The 15247-nt window shown below is 34.4% G+C and overlaps 1 protein-coding gene across 5 annotated transcripts in view; it reads left to right on the top strand.

Annotated features, from left to right (window-relative positions):
- Positions 1-15247, top strand: part of LOC138693094 (uncharacterized) — a 50308-nt gene that overhangs the window by 26471 nt on the left and 8590 nt on the right. For 2 of the 5 annotated variants that reach the window (XM_069816714.1, XM_069816713.1), the window contains exons 2-3: positions 4441-4535; positions 13293-13406. In XM_069816714.1, the coding sequence (XP_069672815.1) occupies positions 4446-4535; positions 13293-13406 (204 nt within the window). In that variant the 5' untranslated portion in view covers positions 4441-4445. Of the gene's footprint in view, positions 1-173; positions 288-4439; positions 4536-13292; positions 13407-15247 lie in introns of all 5 variants that reach the window. The other 3 variants (XM_069816710.1, XM_069816712.1, XM_069816715.1) reach the window with 3 other exon arrangements.

Genomic DNA, 15247 nt, shown 5'->3' on the forward strand with positions numbered 1-15247 from the left:
GAGATACAGTATACACTATTAAGAGAGGCCACACAGGACAGATAATTTTAAATGCAAATTCGGCGCCCTCGTGCCCATGGCGTCATCGGGCGTGGTCACCCAAGTTAATACATTGATTCATGGCCCACCTACTAAGAACATTTAAGCTTTGGTTGTTGCTTATCTGTTTACAGTAGATCTAAACAACTGAATTGCTACCATCTTTTGTGTAACCACGGATCCCGGAATGGGTGTCCATTACTTGGTGCGGGGAAAGACGTGCGGCTCACGACTGGAAGAACTTTGCTGTGAGTTCAAACTGCGCATACGCAGACTTCGTTAATAGAAACCTAAACTAACCAAACCTGACTTTCGTATGTGCAAGATGTGTAACAGGAGTACGAGGGGAACTTTATGATTTCATCTGAAATGTGCACGCGAAAATAAATCCAGATAAGGATCACGCTGGCAATCCATGAGGAGTTGACCTCACAGCCAAATTCTTTCTGTCGCGAGCCCCTCCTCGGGGGGAGGAGGACAAACCAATTGATCACAATGGCATGGAGAAAGAACTAATGACAATGGTTTGTTGTATTACGCCAGGTTAGGCTATATAAACACAGTTTTCATTTAGCTACATAAATCTTGTTGCGTTTGTTATTAATTTATTTTGCTCGCTAATACGTTCCTCCGAAGACACCTTCATCCTGAAAACTTCCGGAGCCATTAACATAAACTAGAACCCACCATTCAGTTCTCCATAGTCTGTATAGGTCCCCAAGTCTCCAACAGAATTCACAGTGCAAAGTCCATTAGCGTCTGCGAATGCTGAAAGAACCACAGGGAAAGATGTTTTGTTATTCATACAGCTTGATCCTGAGTTAATTGGGTGCGTAACACGCACTTGTTTTCTGACCATAGGCCTTACTTCCCATGCAGTTAGTGATATTTCACAATTTTTAGAATCTCTTATAAATCTGCAGCTATTTATACTCCTTAGGGAACTTGATGCACTTACCTTGAAGTGAGTTCCAAAAATATAGGCTTAATGGTTTCTGAGACAATTCCAGTTATTGTTGAAACTCTATGTAGATGACTGGAAAAAGTGATGGAGAGTGCTTAGGTCATCTAAAAATTATATATATATATATATATATATATATATATATATATCGACGTAATAATACACAATAGTGTACAATCACTCCCTCTTTTCAGATGTTCGGGATTTGGTCGTTCTTTGAGTATGTTGTGGTATCACCTTTCCACAGAGTTCTTCATGTAAAAAAATTTCAAATTTAGAAAAACTAACCTTACCTTGTGAGTACATTATTTTCTTGAGCGTATTTTGTATTAAAAATCACAATACTCAAAATACTCGAACACAAAGCCAGAAGATAGTCCGGGAACTTACTATAATTCAGAGGATAATGGAAATTACATTGAAACTAGTCAAGCAAGCAAAATAACACCACTATTAAAATATTAATATGAATTTGTTATTTATTTAATTGAAATAACTTAACCCTGGACTGCATACCCTTTTTTGACAGCTTTGGTTGTATACCTGGGGTTACTAGTCACCCCACATATTCTTTTGGGCCTATTGTGTACAATGACTTTTATTTTGTATTATATTCTTTATGGATATGTTATGCGAGGATTTTTGGATTATGAAAAAATAAATTTGAAGTTGACAAGACAAATTAACTTTATAAAATTATGAAATTTCTGAATTTAATAACTATAATGGAAATGTCAAGGCTTGAAAATTGCTGATAATTGATCAATTATAAACTTATGTAATTATTTTTATCTTTAAAACATAGAGAGTGCTGGTAACACAATTATTTTTCACACATTAGTTTTAAAAATTTATAACAAATAGTTGGTATATGTAATAATATATTACAGTTTCCTTATAAATTGAATACACTATTTTTAGAAGAGACATATCTCTAACAATACTGTGCAATTTGGAAATAATCTTGTTATTGTGAGGCTTACAGGATAAGAACACCCTCATTTTGCACATTTAACGCAGATATCTCTCCTATGTTCTGAGCATGCCAGTTTGTTGCACTTCACACAAGATAATTTTGTTTCACCAGAGTTTATATCATCACCTCTTATGGCCATCACTATCACAATGACAAGAAATGGCTATAAAAACTTACAAATGTGCCTATATACCTGGGCTTACTAACGACCCCACGAAGCTCGTGAAACATGTATACTGCTTTGAAACTCCCAGTCTACTGAGGGTGGACTCTACTCTGAGTAGTGAATGAATATCTGTGATTTGAGAGCTGTTGAAAGCCATTCAAAGACCTGGCAACAAAATATAAGTTTGTGTGAGGTGACGTATCCATTCTGAGGTTAGTTCATCAGTGAATAATTTATATCCATGTCACATACTCGTAGAATTGTTGTTTATTGTTTATTGTCAGTAAAATAACATTTACAAAAATACAATCTTAGTTCTTCCCTGAAGAAGTAAAAACTCGTGCTCAGGGAGATATCTAAACACAAACAAAGATAATTATCCATTTTGAATCTTGCGTACACCACTTTTAACACTTGAATATAATTAATTGATGAACTAGTGGACTTACTCGTGTTAAATATGTAATATTTGTCCGGTTTACAGCTGTTTCATCAGGATGATGGTGCGTGAAGCACTGAAACAGCTGTAAACCGGACAAATATTACATATTTAACACGAGTAAGTCCACTAGTTCATCAATTAAAGATAATTATTTGACACAAACTGGGTCAAGAAAAAAAATTACAGGAATAAGTTAAATTAAAAAAAATACAATTTCAATTTTAACAATTTAAATCAAACAAATACATATACATATTAAATCAATATATATTCTTCAAAAATTAAATTCCTAACGCTATCTTTACAATTTCTGATACTAAAATTTTCCAAATTTGGGTATTTATCAATTATTTTATTATATAATCTTGGACCAAAGTAGGTACCATGGCTCAGAGCTGTGCTTATGAAACACTTTGGTTCCTGTAGTCGTATAAAATCGGATCTTTTAGTTCCATATTTATGATGATACAATTTGAATTTATTACGATTTTTATGTATGAAGTTTAATAAGGCAATATAATAAATCTGTTTAATTTTCAAAACATTAAAATCAGTAAACAAAAGCTCGGATGAGTAATAAATTGGTTTATTAAGGCATATTTTAATTCTTCTTTTCTGCATAAGTCTTTTCTGAATGAAGCTACACTGCTAATTTCTAAAAGTAGTGTAGGAAATTTAGTACCTGGTATAGAGTTCTGTTTATGAAATGGAATTTTGCACAATGCTAACTACCGGTACTCATTTTTATGCTCATAACTAACTGTCGAAGTTGCACTTTCATGAAACAGGCCCCCAATGTGAGAAACACACAATGCTTTTCTTTGTGATGATATTAAATCTGACTTCTGGTGCTTTGATTAGAAGAAAGGGTGAATGTAGAGTATCCAACGCCCACTGAACGAATATTTCACTTTTATCACTGCCAATGTTGCGCTATAATCGTATATGCAAGATAGGCTATAACAAAAACGTAAAGTAACCAAACCTAACCTGTCAAAGAAGCAACAAGTTATACCGGATAAGGTGGGGTTACTTGAGACATCGGGGATATTTGAGCCAAATCAGGTGTTTAGATGTTTTCGTTTCTGTGATTTTTGTAATTTTTTAATTCAAATTTTGGAATTAAAGAAAAGAAAATTATGTGTGCATATTATCTCAGTGAATTATAGAATATAGCTACAGATAATAAACTACATATATACTGTACCCAAATCTATAAAATGTTATCATTTAAGGTTTTATTAACTCGAGTAACCTCATATGAAGTTTAACTTGCACCACATAGCATTTTTAAATGGGTGGCTCAACTATACCCATTTCCTGGGTAACTTGAGCCACTAATAAAACAATAAATAAATACATAACAATAGTGACAATGCAATAAAGCTGCTTGCCTATGGTTTGTATGTCGCAAGATTCAACATATAGGAGAGCAATAAAAGTTTCTCAAGGTATAGGTTTTTTGTAGGAGTTAATGAAACTTTCTGAGGTGGTTCAAGCATCCCCAGTTTACGGTACTAAATATGTGTAAAATTGGCCTATGTCTCTATAGTGGGCGGGACATAAGTAACATTGACCGAAGAAAGGTAAGATGTTCCTAAGGTAAACACTTTTTTCTATGCTGTTGAACCTGTAAAATTAATCGTTCGTTGTGATGTTTATAATGTGTGCAGACTCACATCACGGAGATATCCACGTATTAATATTTCATTACAACCTTCTCTCTCGTACTAAAGATATTGCATGGCTTCGTGTAGCACAAAATTACTTTGTAACAAGAAGTTGCCGTAATAAATCTTTATCAGCAGCTCCAATTCTGCAAATGAATGTCAATTTCTCATTACTTCTTTCAGATCTGATGGATGTCATTAAGCTGGAACCTGGAGTCGACCCGTTGACTGCACAAACAAGTGATAACACTAACTTAGAAGAGGAGCCTCTGTCTGAGGTATATTGAAATCGCCTGGATTTTATCATCGTATGCATTTAGATTTTTGAGATCTGATCAGGGTTTTTGATTTATAGTACTGTTGCAAAAAGCTTTAATGTAAATTTCTTTCAGAAACTTTGAAATTTTTTCGTTTCGTTTTTTTTTTTGTGTTACAGGTAATGAATATATAAGTTTGCAAAATAAATGTTACGTTGCAAATGCTTTTTTCTTTATACATTAGATCAGACGTGGGCATTTAAAGAGATGCGCCGTTCTACTCTGATTGCTGCAACACGCATCACCTGTTAACGTAATACTCAGCGGTGGATCGCGTGAAGTATTGAAACACGGAACGTTAAGTAATTACGCAGGACTAGATGATACAGTTTTCTGCAAATGTTATTTTTATGAATAATGACAATGAAAGAAAGCAAATTTTCCAAAACAAGTACAAACTATTTTACAAAAAGCTGAAACATAACTGTATTTCTAATATTTAAACAATTACTGTAAAAACCTTATAAAATGACATAAAAAGTACAATTCTGCAACAGTGAAAATTCAATGCCATAATCTGAGCCTATTAATTTTGAAAGGGCATCAGTCACTGACTTGCATCATTTGAAAATAAAATTAAGGAACTAAGAAAAAATAGATTCTTAACAAAATATCAAGCACATTACTAAGAAACAGAAAAACAACAATTATGCTATTTTTTAAATTTCTTACTGAAGTTCTTTGTTGTTTTTGTCAATTTACGTCAATTGACTCATGCTCTTAAAAGAAAGGTTTCATTTATTCTTCTTCATCACGTAAATCAGCAAATGTTTCAAAATTTGGAGTTATGTCAGACATTGCAAATGTAAGCTGATGGAATAAATTTTCGTCTGAAATGCGTTATCTTGATTTGGATTTTACAATGGCCAACTGAGAAAAAAACTGTTCACAAATAAAGGTTGAGCCAAACATAGAAGCAATTTTCATAACAAAACTCCGAAGATGTGAATATTTTACTTTGCAAAGTTGTTTATATATATCTAAACCAGCCATATTTGTGCACTTGCACTTGGTAAACGTGTCATTTTTCAGTCGAAGAACTTCTAACTGAAGGTCTAATCTTACACATTGATCATTAACGGAGAATGCATTAAAAATAATAGAAATTCATTCTCTAATTTATTAAAATCACTGAATCTTTTGTCTGTGAATTCATTTATTACATTTTCAAATATTTGATAGAAGTGGCTAATGTTAACATCGGGTGATAGATTAAGCGATTTCAAAGAAGGAAAATGATAAAATTCTCTCTGAATTAACTGCATCAGAAATAGACGCAGTTGTGACACAAACCGCTTTAATTCATCGTACATGTGTACGATATTTGTATCTTTTGCTTGAAGGGAAATGTTGAAATCTGTAAGAGTGCAGGTTATGTCGCACAGGAAAGCCAAATCAATGACCCATCTCTCGTCTGTCAATTCATTTATCGTTTCACCCCGAAAAGGAAACACATTATGATTATAACGTCGCTTTACAAGCAAAATACATTAAGTAAGAAATATTACTTCTGAGAAAAAGGAATATGTATTTTACATACTGCGTATGTATAAAGTTAGAATTGGAAAATAAAATACAATTAAAAAGAAATAACTTACTCAAATTAATAATATTTTGAGGGTTCAGTTTTGTCGGAATAAAAGCGCCTTTTTCTCAGACGTAATATGTTTACTTAATGTGTTTTGTTTGTAAATCGACGATATTATTACGTTACTACTACTTACTACCCACCACCACCACCACCACCACCACCACAACCACCACCAGTATTATTATTCCTACTATTATAAAAAATAAAATAAAAAAAATATTCTATTAAAACTAGTCTTTTCATAATGTCACCAATGTGCTAGTAAAATTTTGTAGCATAATAAGCACCTAACGCTTTCCCCTTCTTCACAACAAAAGAATTCATTTTCCCATTCTTCATGGAAATAATATTTTTCGACTTTTTTACTTCAGGCGCTTCCTCAGAGAGCGACTTTTTTTAGTGAAATCCACCGCTGTACCTCAACCGGTCGGACAGGTTCCCCGCGAAAACAGCTAGGGGTGTGGAGGGAGGGAGATCACTCATTCCGTTCGACTCTGTTCGACATGTACTACTGATGCCCACGTCTGCATTAGATGATAATATAATAATATTATTATCATCTTTCTTGCAAGTATTGATTGGGTATTTGGCCTGTTATGATCTGAACGGAAAATTTTCGTTCCATCTTTATCTAGAACGACTTAGTGATCTTTCAACAGCCGGTTTATAGTAGTACATGACCTTTGGTTTTTTATTCGATGTAAGTGGTTGAACCATTTGCTCTGTTATTTCTAAATGCCTTGCTTTATAAGATCTACTTTTAATTCCTATAGTATAGCTCTTATGGTCCATTTTAGTATGCCCTGCTGTTCTTCTCAGAAATTTCGTCTCACAAGCTGTTAATCTTCTTTCTTTATTCTTCCTTATTGTCCACACTTCACATCCGTAACTAACACAGGTCTTGCTAACGGTTTGTAAAGTCGTATTCTAGTATGCTTTTGTACCAAAGATGGCTTCAATATATTATGAATTATTCTCATAGTTCTGTTGTACTTGATCATTTTTATTATTATTATTATTATTATTATTATTATTATTATTATTATTATTATTATTATTAAATATGTGAAATGGAAAATAATATTTGTCATTTATCACTATAACTGCTTATGTCTATCAAAATAAAACACCAAAACAGACTAAATGAAATAGAAATGACACTACAATTCTACGCCAGAAAACGAGATAAAAAATCTGCAGACCTGAAACACAAACACATTCATCTGAGTGAAGAGAATTATTGAGATACTAGCTTTCGCAACATGTTTGTTAATTATTAAATATTAATAAAAATACAACAAATGTTTATCACAAAGATATATATACAGAATGATTCACGAGGATTTACCGTCCTTTATGGAGCTTATTTCTGAAGACTTTTTGAGCAAAAAATGTCATATAAACATGGTTCCTATTCTCAATATTTTCAGAGTTACACTAATTTAAAGTAGTTTGTAAAATACGTTTTTTCTTTAGTTTGAAGGTAAAAGAATAATACAAATAGAGAATGAACCATTCAGAAGCATCATTCCTTTAATTGACAAGTATTATGAAGCTAAAAATGTGCTGTGAACTCCTTTGTTGCTTCGTACAGACATCTTTTTCTATTTTTAAGTAGAAAATTGCATTATTCTTACGCACATATCAACAATTATTACAAATCACACCACTTCCACCGACTTAATTATTTTCAGTCCAATTTTTCATCATAATTTACAGTCTTGGAGAGTTTACAACACATTTTAAAAATGTCGCCGTCTGCTTGAGTAAACTTGGCCGTACACTTGTGAACGGCACTCGTCGCTCTACGTAACTGCATACGGCTATCTTTGATTTCCGTAGCTCTCGCGCTGGCTGCTGACTGCACGCTGACCAAGATCACGCGTTCACAGCAATGCGTTCCAATAACGAAACGTAACTCTGTAAATATTGAGAATAGGACCCATGTTTATATGACATTTTTTGCCCAGAATGTCTTCGGAAATTAGGACGGTAAATCCTCGTGAATCACTCTGAAGAGAGAAAGAGAGAGAGAGAGAGAGTGTGTGTGTGTGTGTGGGTGCGTGCGTGCGTGCGCGCGCGCGCCCAGAAAATATACTCACACTTCAGCATGATAAATATATGCACAATATTGGCATCAAAATTGTATTACCTACTAGATTTATGGCTACATTGAATATATGTTTAATTACTGCAATGAATTTAGGTGCTCAAAATATCCACCATTAGTATTCAGACAAACTATGTTTCAGTGAACCACTGCACAAACGACAGCTAAAGTGTTCACAGGGATTCCTATACAGGTTGTCTCAATTGTTTCACTTAGTGCAGGCAGTGTAGCTGGTTTTCTGCTGTGCACCACATCCTTCAAAGTTCTTCACAGGGAGAAATCGAGGGGTGTGAAGGCAAGTCAATCGAGGGGTCGCGAGATGATTTAGAAAATAAAACTAAAAATGCCTTATTAACACATTTATGCTGTTTTCACAAACAGAAACAAAATTGAACATAAAACTAAAATAAAAATGTTTCAGTAGTTACAGCTAAAATAAAAAATAATTAATGCTATAAATGTGTCTGTTTTTGAGAAAGTAGCTTCTCAAATCTTCGCTCTGTATTCAGTATGCACACAATTGTATCATTTCCAATTCCAAGGAGATTTCTCACTTTTGTTTTGATGGAAATCATAGACTGGAAACTTATTTTGCATAAATACGAGTTTGCAACTGTAAGAGTTTCTTTTGCAAGCTCGAGGTATTCTTACATTCTTTTGATCAAAAACAAATCTACGCTGCGAAAAAATTATTCTTTTAACCTTCCATCAGTAGACATGTATTTTAGTAAATCTTTTCCTTAATGTTTTTCTTTTTATAATTTCGGCCACTTGAATGCTGCTGTTAGGAACGGATTCAGTGTCTGTCTGTCTGTCACTGTCGTGATTGCTTTGAGTTTCTTTGGAAGATATTCAAAAAGCTGTTGTTTAAAATTGTGCAAAGTTAATTATGTTCGCAAAAACAAACTAAGAATTTGTCGTGTCATACGATACCTAGCTAAAGTTTCCATGAGTTCTTTAATGCACTGGAATTAATAAATTTTCTTTTTGCCCAGTAATGTGTATCAGAAAACAGATTTCCTTATAAATCCGTGGACTTTATCTCTGGCTGTTATGTTAACATCTTGGCTTCGCAAACTACTATTTCAAATGTTCTAAGTGTTTGAAAAAATATATCAGAAAAAAAGGCTAGTCTAAGAAGCCAAAAAGAATTGAAATAGTATGCTATGATATAAGATTGGGAAGTCCTTTTTACAAAATCGAGGAAAATTTTGAAAACCGAGGAGAACAAATTTTTCAGTTTCCAAGATTTTGTAATACACTTCACAAACATGTGTTGTACAACATTTTTTGCACGTTCATATTTTTGAAATTATTGCAAATACAATATATTTGGCATTGAAAATTTAGAGCAATATTATTCCAAAGGCTTCGCAAAACTGCACTGTAATGGTAACTAAGTAACAATAAGTGCACTGTAATGGGTCTATTTCAGTATAGTTTTATGTTATGAACAATGATTTGTCTAGCAACAGGTTTCTGTGTGAGAATTCTAACTTTCAACACGATCGTGCAAAAAGTAGGTATGGATATTGCAATTTCTCGTCTTGCAGGTATCGACACATTAGAAGTTGCTTGGTATCTCCTGGTTTTGAGTAAAATTATCGTTGTTCACGATCTTACAGGCATTTGTATTTTTCGAATGGGGTTAGTTACTGGTATGATAATGGGGGAGGAGGTGTCGCAATCAAACGTCTCACCCAAAGTGGGTTGCGCCTTCAAAAAGTTTGGAAGCCACTGCTCTAGCAATGTAGCATAATAAAGTTTTTCCTCTTCTTCAGCTCTGACGTCAGTGAATGAAAATATTTCTATAATTTTACTGAGAAACATTCAATATCGATTGGTAAATAATGGAGAGTACAGTGAAGGCAATAGTGTATAATGTGTGTCCAGTAATAACCTGTCTGTCCAATTCAGGTTCAAGCTTTCGCCACATTATTTTTGTCCACTCTACCAAAGTCTTTGTTAGTTACCTCCACCCAGAGAACAGTCGTATTTTATATTATAATTTACCACTTACGTCCCTCAACATATCACTTTATTGATTGGATATTTCACTAGGTATGTAATTTTAAATTGAACACCACAATCTAGCAAAAAGTAGCGCACAGTAATAGAAGCTGTTCGTCTTTTTTGTTTCATACCTGTAAATATTCCATAATGCTAGTTTTATTCACATCCTTTATTACTTCGCCCTTATATATGGTGGTAAAACGTTAGTAATTGCTGCATCTGAAGAAAATTTTGGTTCATAAATCTTCTTTGTCAATTTCGACAAACAGTTATTTATCCGGAAATTCTGATTGTGATGCAGATCATGATTAGCAACAACACCTTTGCATGCTGCTACTGCATCACTTTCGCCACCACCATCAAGTTTCACAAAAACAAGCTGATGTTTTCAACTGAATTAAAATTTTTTCATCATCCTTCTGTTTCTGGCCATGTAGACTTTGATGTCACTTGTACCTCCATGAGGAAGGGAAAAATGGATCTTATAGTTTTCACATAATGGTAACACTTTTATTCCGTCTCTACACTATTTATCTAATTTAATGAATTTGAATTATTCTTGTCGACATTGAATATTCATCTATACCCCTGTGACATTTTAAATAGAGAGGTAAAACTTTCAAGATTGTAAAATTAATAATTGAGATTATGCTGCACCCAACAAGTACACAAAACTAATGCTGCACAACGAACGAGACGCGCAAGTGCTGCCAACGATTTTTTTTCTGTGAATAATTCACTGCCTATATCGATATCGTCAATAAAGATCAACATGCTTCCATGCCCCTACCAATGATTATAAGAAGCTTCTACCGTGGTTACTCGATATAACAGGAGAAATTTGACGCTTGATTGTATATTATGATTGACCAATACTGGTATTGAAGGATATTTTAATTTTTTAAAATAAAAATAGAGAGAAAATTATATTTTTACTAAAATGACATGGTAGATGGGACATAGGAAAATAAACGTTCTGTCTCATTCAAAATGGCATGCACGATCAACCTGTATATTTTATATAAAAGAAAGAAAAATCAAGATAGGCTGTCGCAAGTGTAATGCGTGAATACGTGTTTTGCGATAGGACGTTGAACATAAGGTTGAGACGAGGTGGTGTACGATCATCCACTCCTCTATATTTCTTATAGTGGCTGTTATCGCCAGGTGGACGGTACATTGGAAGATTAGATGTACGCAGTGGAAGACTTTTAGAAATAAATAGTGTGAATTTGTATAACAGATAAAATTAACAATAATGGATAACAATATACATGAATGATAAATGAAATAACAAAGAAATATGAAATAAGCGAATGAAAATATCACAAATTAATCCGAACAAGTACAAAACGATATCTGAATCGTGAAAGTATTACTAGACTGGGCAAACATACTTATAGGTCATAATACAATCTAATATGCCCATCTCTCAATAATCTATGACTGACCTATTAACCATCTAGTCATTAAAACACTCTCTGAATATATATATATATATATATATATATATATATATGTGTGTGTGTGTATATCCAACTAGATATGAAGCTCAACACAAGCGCCCAGTCAGTACACTAACTCAATACATGGCCCATTGAATTACAGATACCATACAATCTGACTAACCAAACTTTACGTACACATAAACTCAAAATAACACAAAGACTTTACCCAGTATGAAGCGTCACATAACTGATCACTATACATTACCAATTCCACATACGTCTCACATGAACTGTGCAAATTGCACTAACAAGAATCTCTGTACTTTACAATTAACAATGCCCAAGAGAGAGAGAGAGAGAGAGATACGGTATATAATAAGTAAGAGACGATAATTTCAAATCTCAATGATCATTTAAATAGCAACGGAAACTCAATGCACTCGATTCCTGAATAGCGGCATGGGAACCAATAAATCAAAATGGAGTAGGGAAAATACTAGAACAATTATTTGAGGCCCATACTATTCTAGTTCATATAGGACGTAACCCAAAGATCGTAATCGCTGCTCTATCACACAAACCGTCTTGGAACATCAAAACCTCACATGTCAATTCATATCTCATCACGTAATCCGCAATCATCAAACCTCACATATCAACTTATACTTCATCACGTAATCCCCAATACAATATACCTCATATATATCACATTATATGTTACTCGACGCAATCACAATTACTTGCCCCCAAGATGTATAATTTTATTTATAACAGATCTCCATCTTGTAATGCATTGAGAATATAAACATATCGGTTGCTATAGTACCCATTATGCTCTATTGCTGATACACCTGCTCCCATTTGCATTTCATATACTTGAACATTGTGAATTTTCTCTCTTCACTCACTTTTACTCGCTAATTTTTCCAGTTTAACTTGTCGGCTGCTGATTGTTGCTCAGTTGAATTTGTAGCCTAGTTCATTACAAATCGTTTGACACTGCTGTGAATGTTCTGTTACTTCGAATTATCGAGATACACTGCCTCGGGTGTCTGGCGACCCGGAAATTCGTGTCTCGAACTCCCTGCTCCAGCGTATGGCTACATGACGTCACCTGTTATAACTCCAGGTCACGTTGGATCCCCGTTTACTTCATTAGAATATGTCGTGCAGTTTAGAAATTATAGGCAAGACAAAACTGGCCTGAAAATGTGTCGGTCGACTTTCTGAGTTGGCAGCCTAGTACTGGATCGAACGTTAAAAGGTACTGAAGCAAAACCAAAAGCTTTGTCTGGCTACCCTCAGGCATCTACATGATGGGCATCTTGGAGTACGTACTGATACCATGTGCAGCAGCCTTTGGTCTTGCTCTGATTACTTCCCTTTGCTTTCTCAGCTGTCGCACATTCAATATTGCAGCTTTTTCCATAATTTTTCGACTGTGCTGCATGTCGTGACAACAAAACGGAAATAGAGAAGCAGAATGCAACCTATAAAACTTGAAAGTATGTGTAAGACAGCAAATATAAACTATGTGACTTCTGTGTGTTCTCCAGGAAGCGAATTTACCGAATCTGCACTCGATTCAAATAAAGTCGGAGTGCGACGACAGCTATGACTTCATACCAGAGGTCAAGCTTGAAGAAACTCCAGGGAAGTGTGCAGCTGAGGTGAGTCTGCTCGCAATGTCTTACTTTCATTCTAGTCGTCACAGACAGCCCTCCTGCAATATTTGCCATACACTATTAATATTCCTAGTTTCCTGATACATAGAGTTGCTCACCATCCCAAAACTTACCAGATTGTTCCGTATGTAGGAAAGAAATTAACCCAGATAAGACTGAATTATTTTTTGTTAAAAAAATACGATTTTTTTGTATGAATTATTTAATTGTAATTGATATAACATAACAAAGCTGTTTTTAAATTTTTTATGTTGACAGTATCCGAGATTTTCAGTGTCCTATATATAGGACGTCAGTCATATCCCCATGCAAAAACATTACATGACATAAGTCGTTTTAGCATAAATATATATAAATTGTTTAACTTAACAATACAGCAAATTAACACAAAATTATAATATCACTCACACACAATAAGATTATTTTATTTTTCGAGAATGTTTATGGTGTGTGATACGTGATAAAACATTTTACATGTACACCAACATCACACTTCATACATATTATTGTTGTCTTTGTGCGACACTGTCTGCATCGAGTTTGTTTTCTTGAGATACCACAAAATGATTACTTCCATCAAACCTTGAATCTTTTTGCTTAGTCTTAGATGAGATGGTCTACCGCAGTGGTCGTCAGCATTCGCTGAAATGGGTAAAGGGTAAGTGCAGCAGGATTAGGTAGAGAGCATACCCGCCAGCAGCCACAAATGCACCTGCTGGTAAGAGATGATAGCCCGAGAGTGCAGTGAGTTGACGACCGCTGGTCTACCGCTGGACTGTACATGTCGAGCAGTGGATTCGAGAACAGATAAGACAAGACGTTTGCGAAATGCAAGATGATCGAGTTTTTCGTTGGAGTTATCTTGTATAGCTGTCATGCATTTTGTTCTGCTACGTCAATGCAGACTAAAGTACCATTGCTTGCTTCTAATAGATGTTTTGTACAGATTGATGTTTTGGTCCATCCATATGTTTGTTGTACTAATATATGATATTGGGCTATTTCACTGATATTTTCTTCTTCAAATTTCTAGAGTATCTTGAAACTGTGTGCACGGAAATTGAAAAATATAGTATTTCCCTGCTGTACGTCAACTTCTTCCCAATTGAAATTTATTATTCTTTCTCTTCAGTCTTCATCTGTATATCGGTTGCTGAATCACTACTATTTCTACTGCCATTCTCACCATTGCCTTTACTATGTTCATCATCACCAATATGACTTTCGTCATCATAATCATCCATTCCCTCTCCTTGTGTGTTGATGGTTACTTCTGTCTCGGCTTGCAACTGACTACCAGGTATAATGTCAATTGTAGGATTATTTTCATCACCAGAATCCTCATCAGTTACGTTACCACACGCATTTTTTGGTGATAAAATGGTGATGGAAATGTTATTGCACTTAGGTATAGCAACTTGGTCGTCCTGAATCATTTGTAAGGCTTCATTTAGTGAAAACCCCCTAAAATAACATGAGTACCATCAGTCTCACGAAATGTCCCCCTGTTATGATAGACGTACTACATGTAGTACGCCTAACTTTACCATGATATGGCATAACACTAAATCAAAAATTGAATCTAATTATGAATCATTATATACGAAGTACATCATACGAGTATGCCCTATCAATATCAAAAGCATTATACCTATAGCGTGTGATATATACCGACTTCGAGAACAACATGTTCTGCTCCACAGCCATGACTCACACAAATATGTTAACAACAATGACTATGACAGACTGAACATAATAAAAAAAATTGGAGGCATTTTATAAAACATAAGGATTATGGTATCATGATTGCCGACTATGAAAATCTT

This window comes from Periplaneta americana, chromosome 17, assembly GCF_040183065.1.
Source record: "Periplaneta americana isolate PAMFEO1 chromosome 17, P.americana_PAMFEO1_priV1, whole genome shotgun sequence".
NCBI classification, from domain to species: domain Eukaryota; kingdom Metazoa; phylum Arthropoda; class Insecta; order Blattodea; family Blattidae; genus Periplaneta; species Periplaneta americana.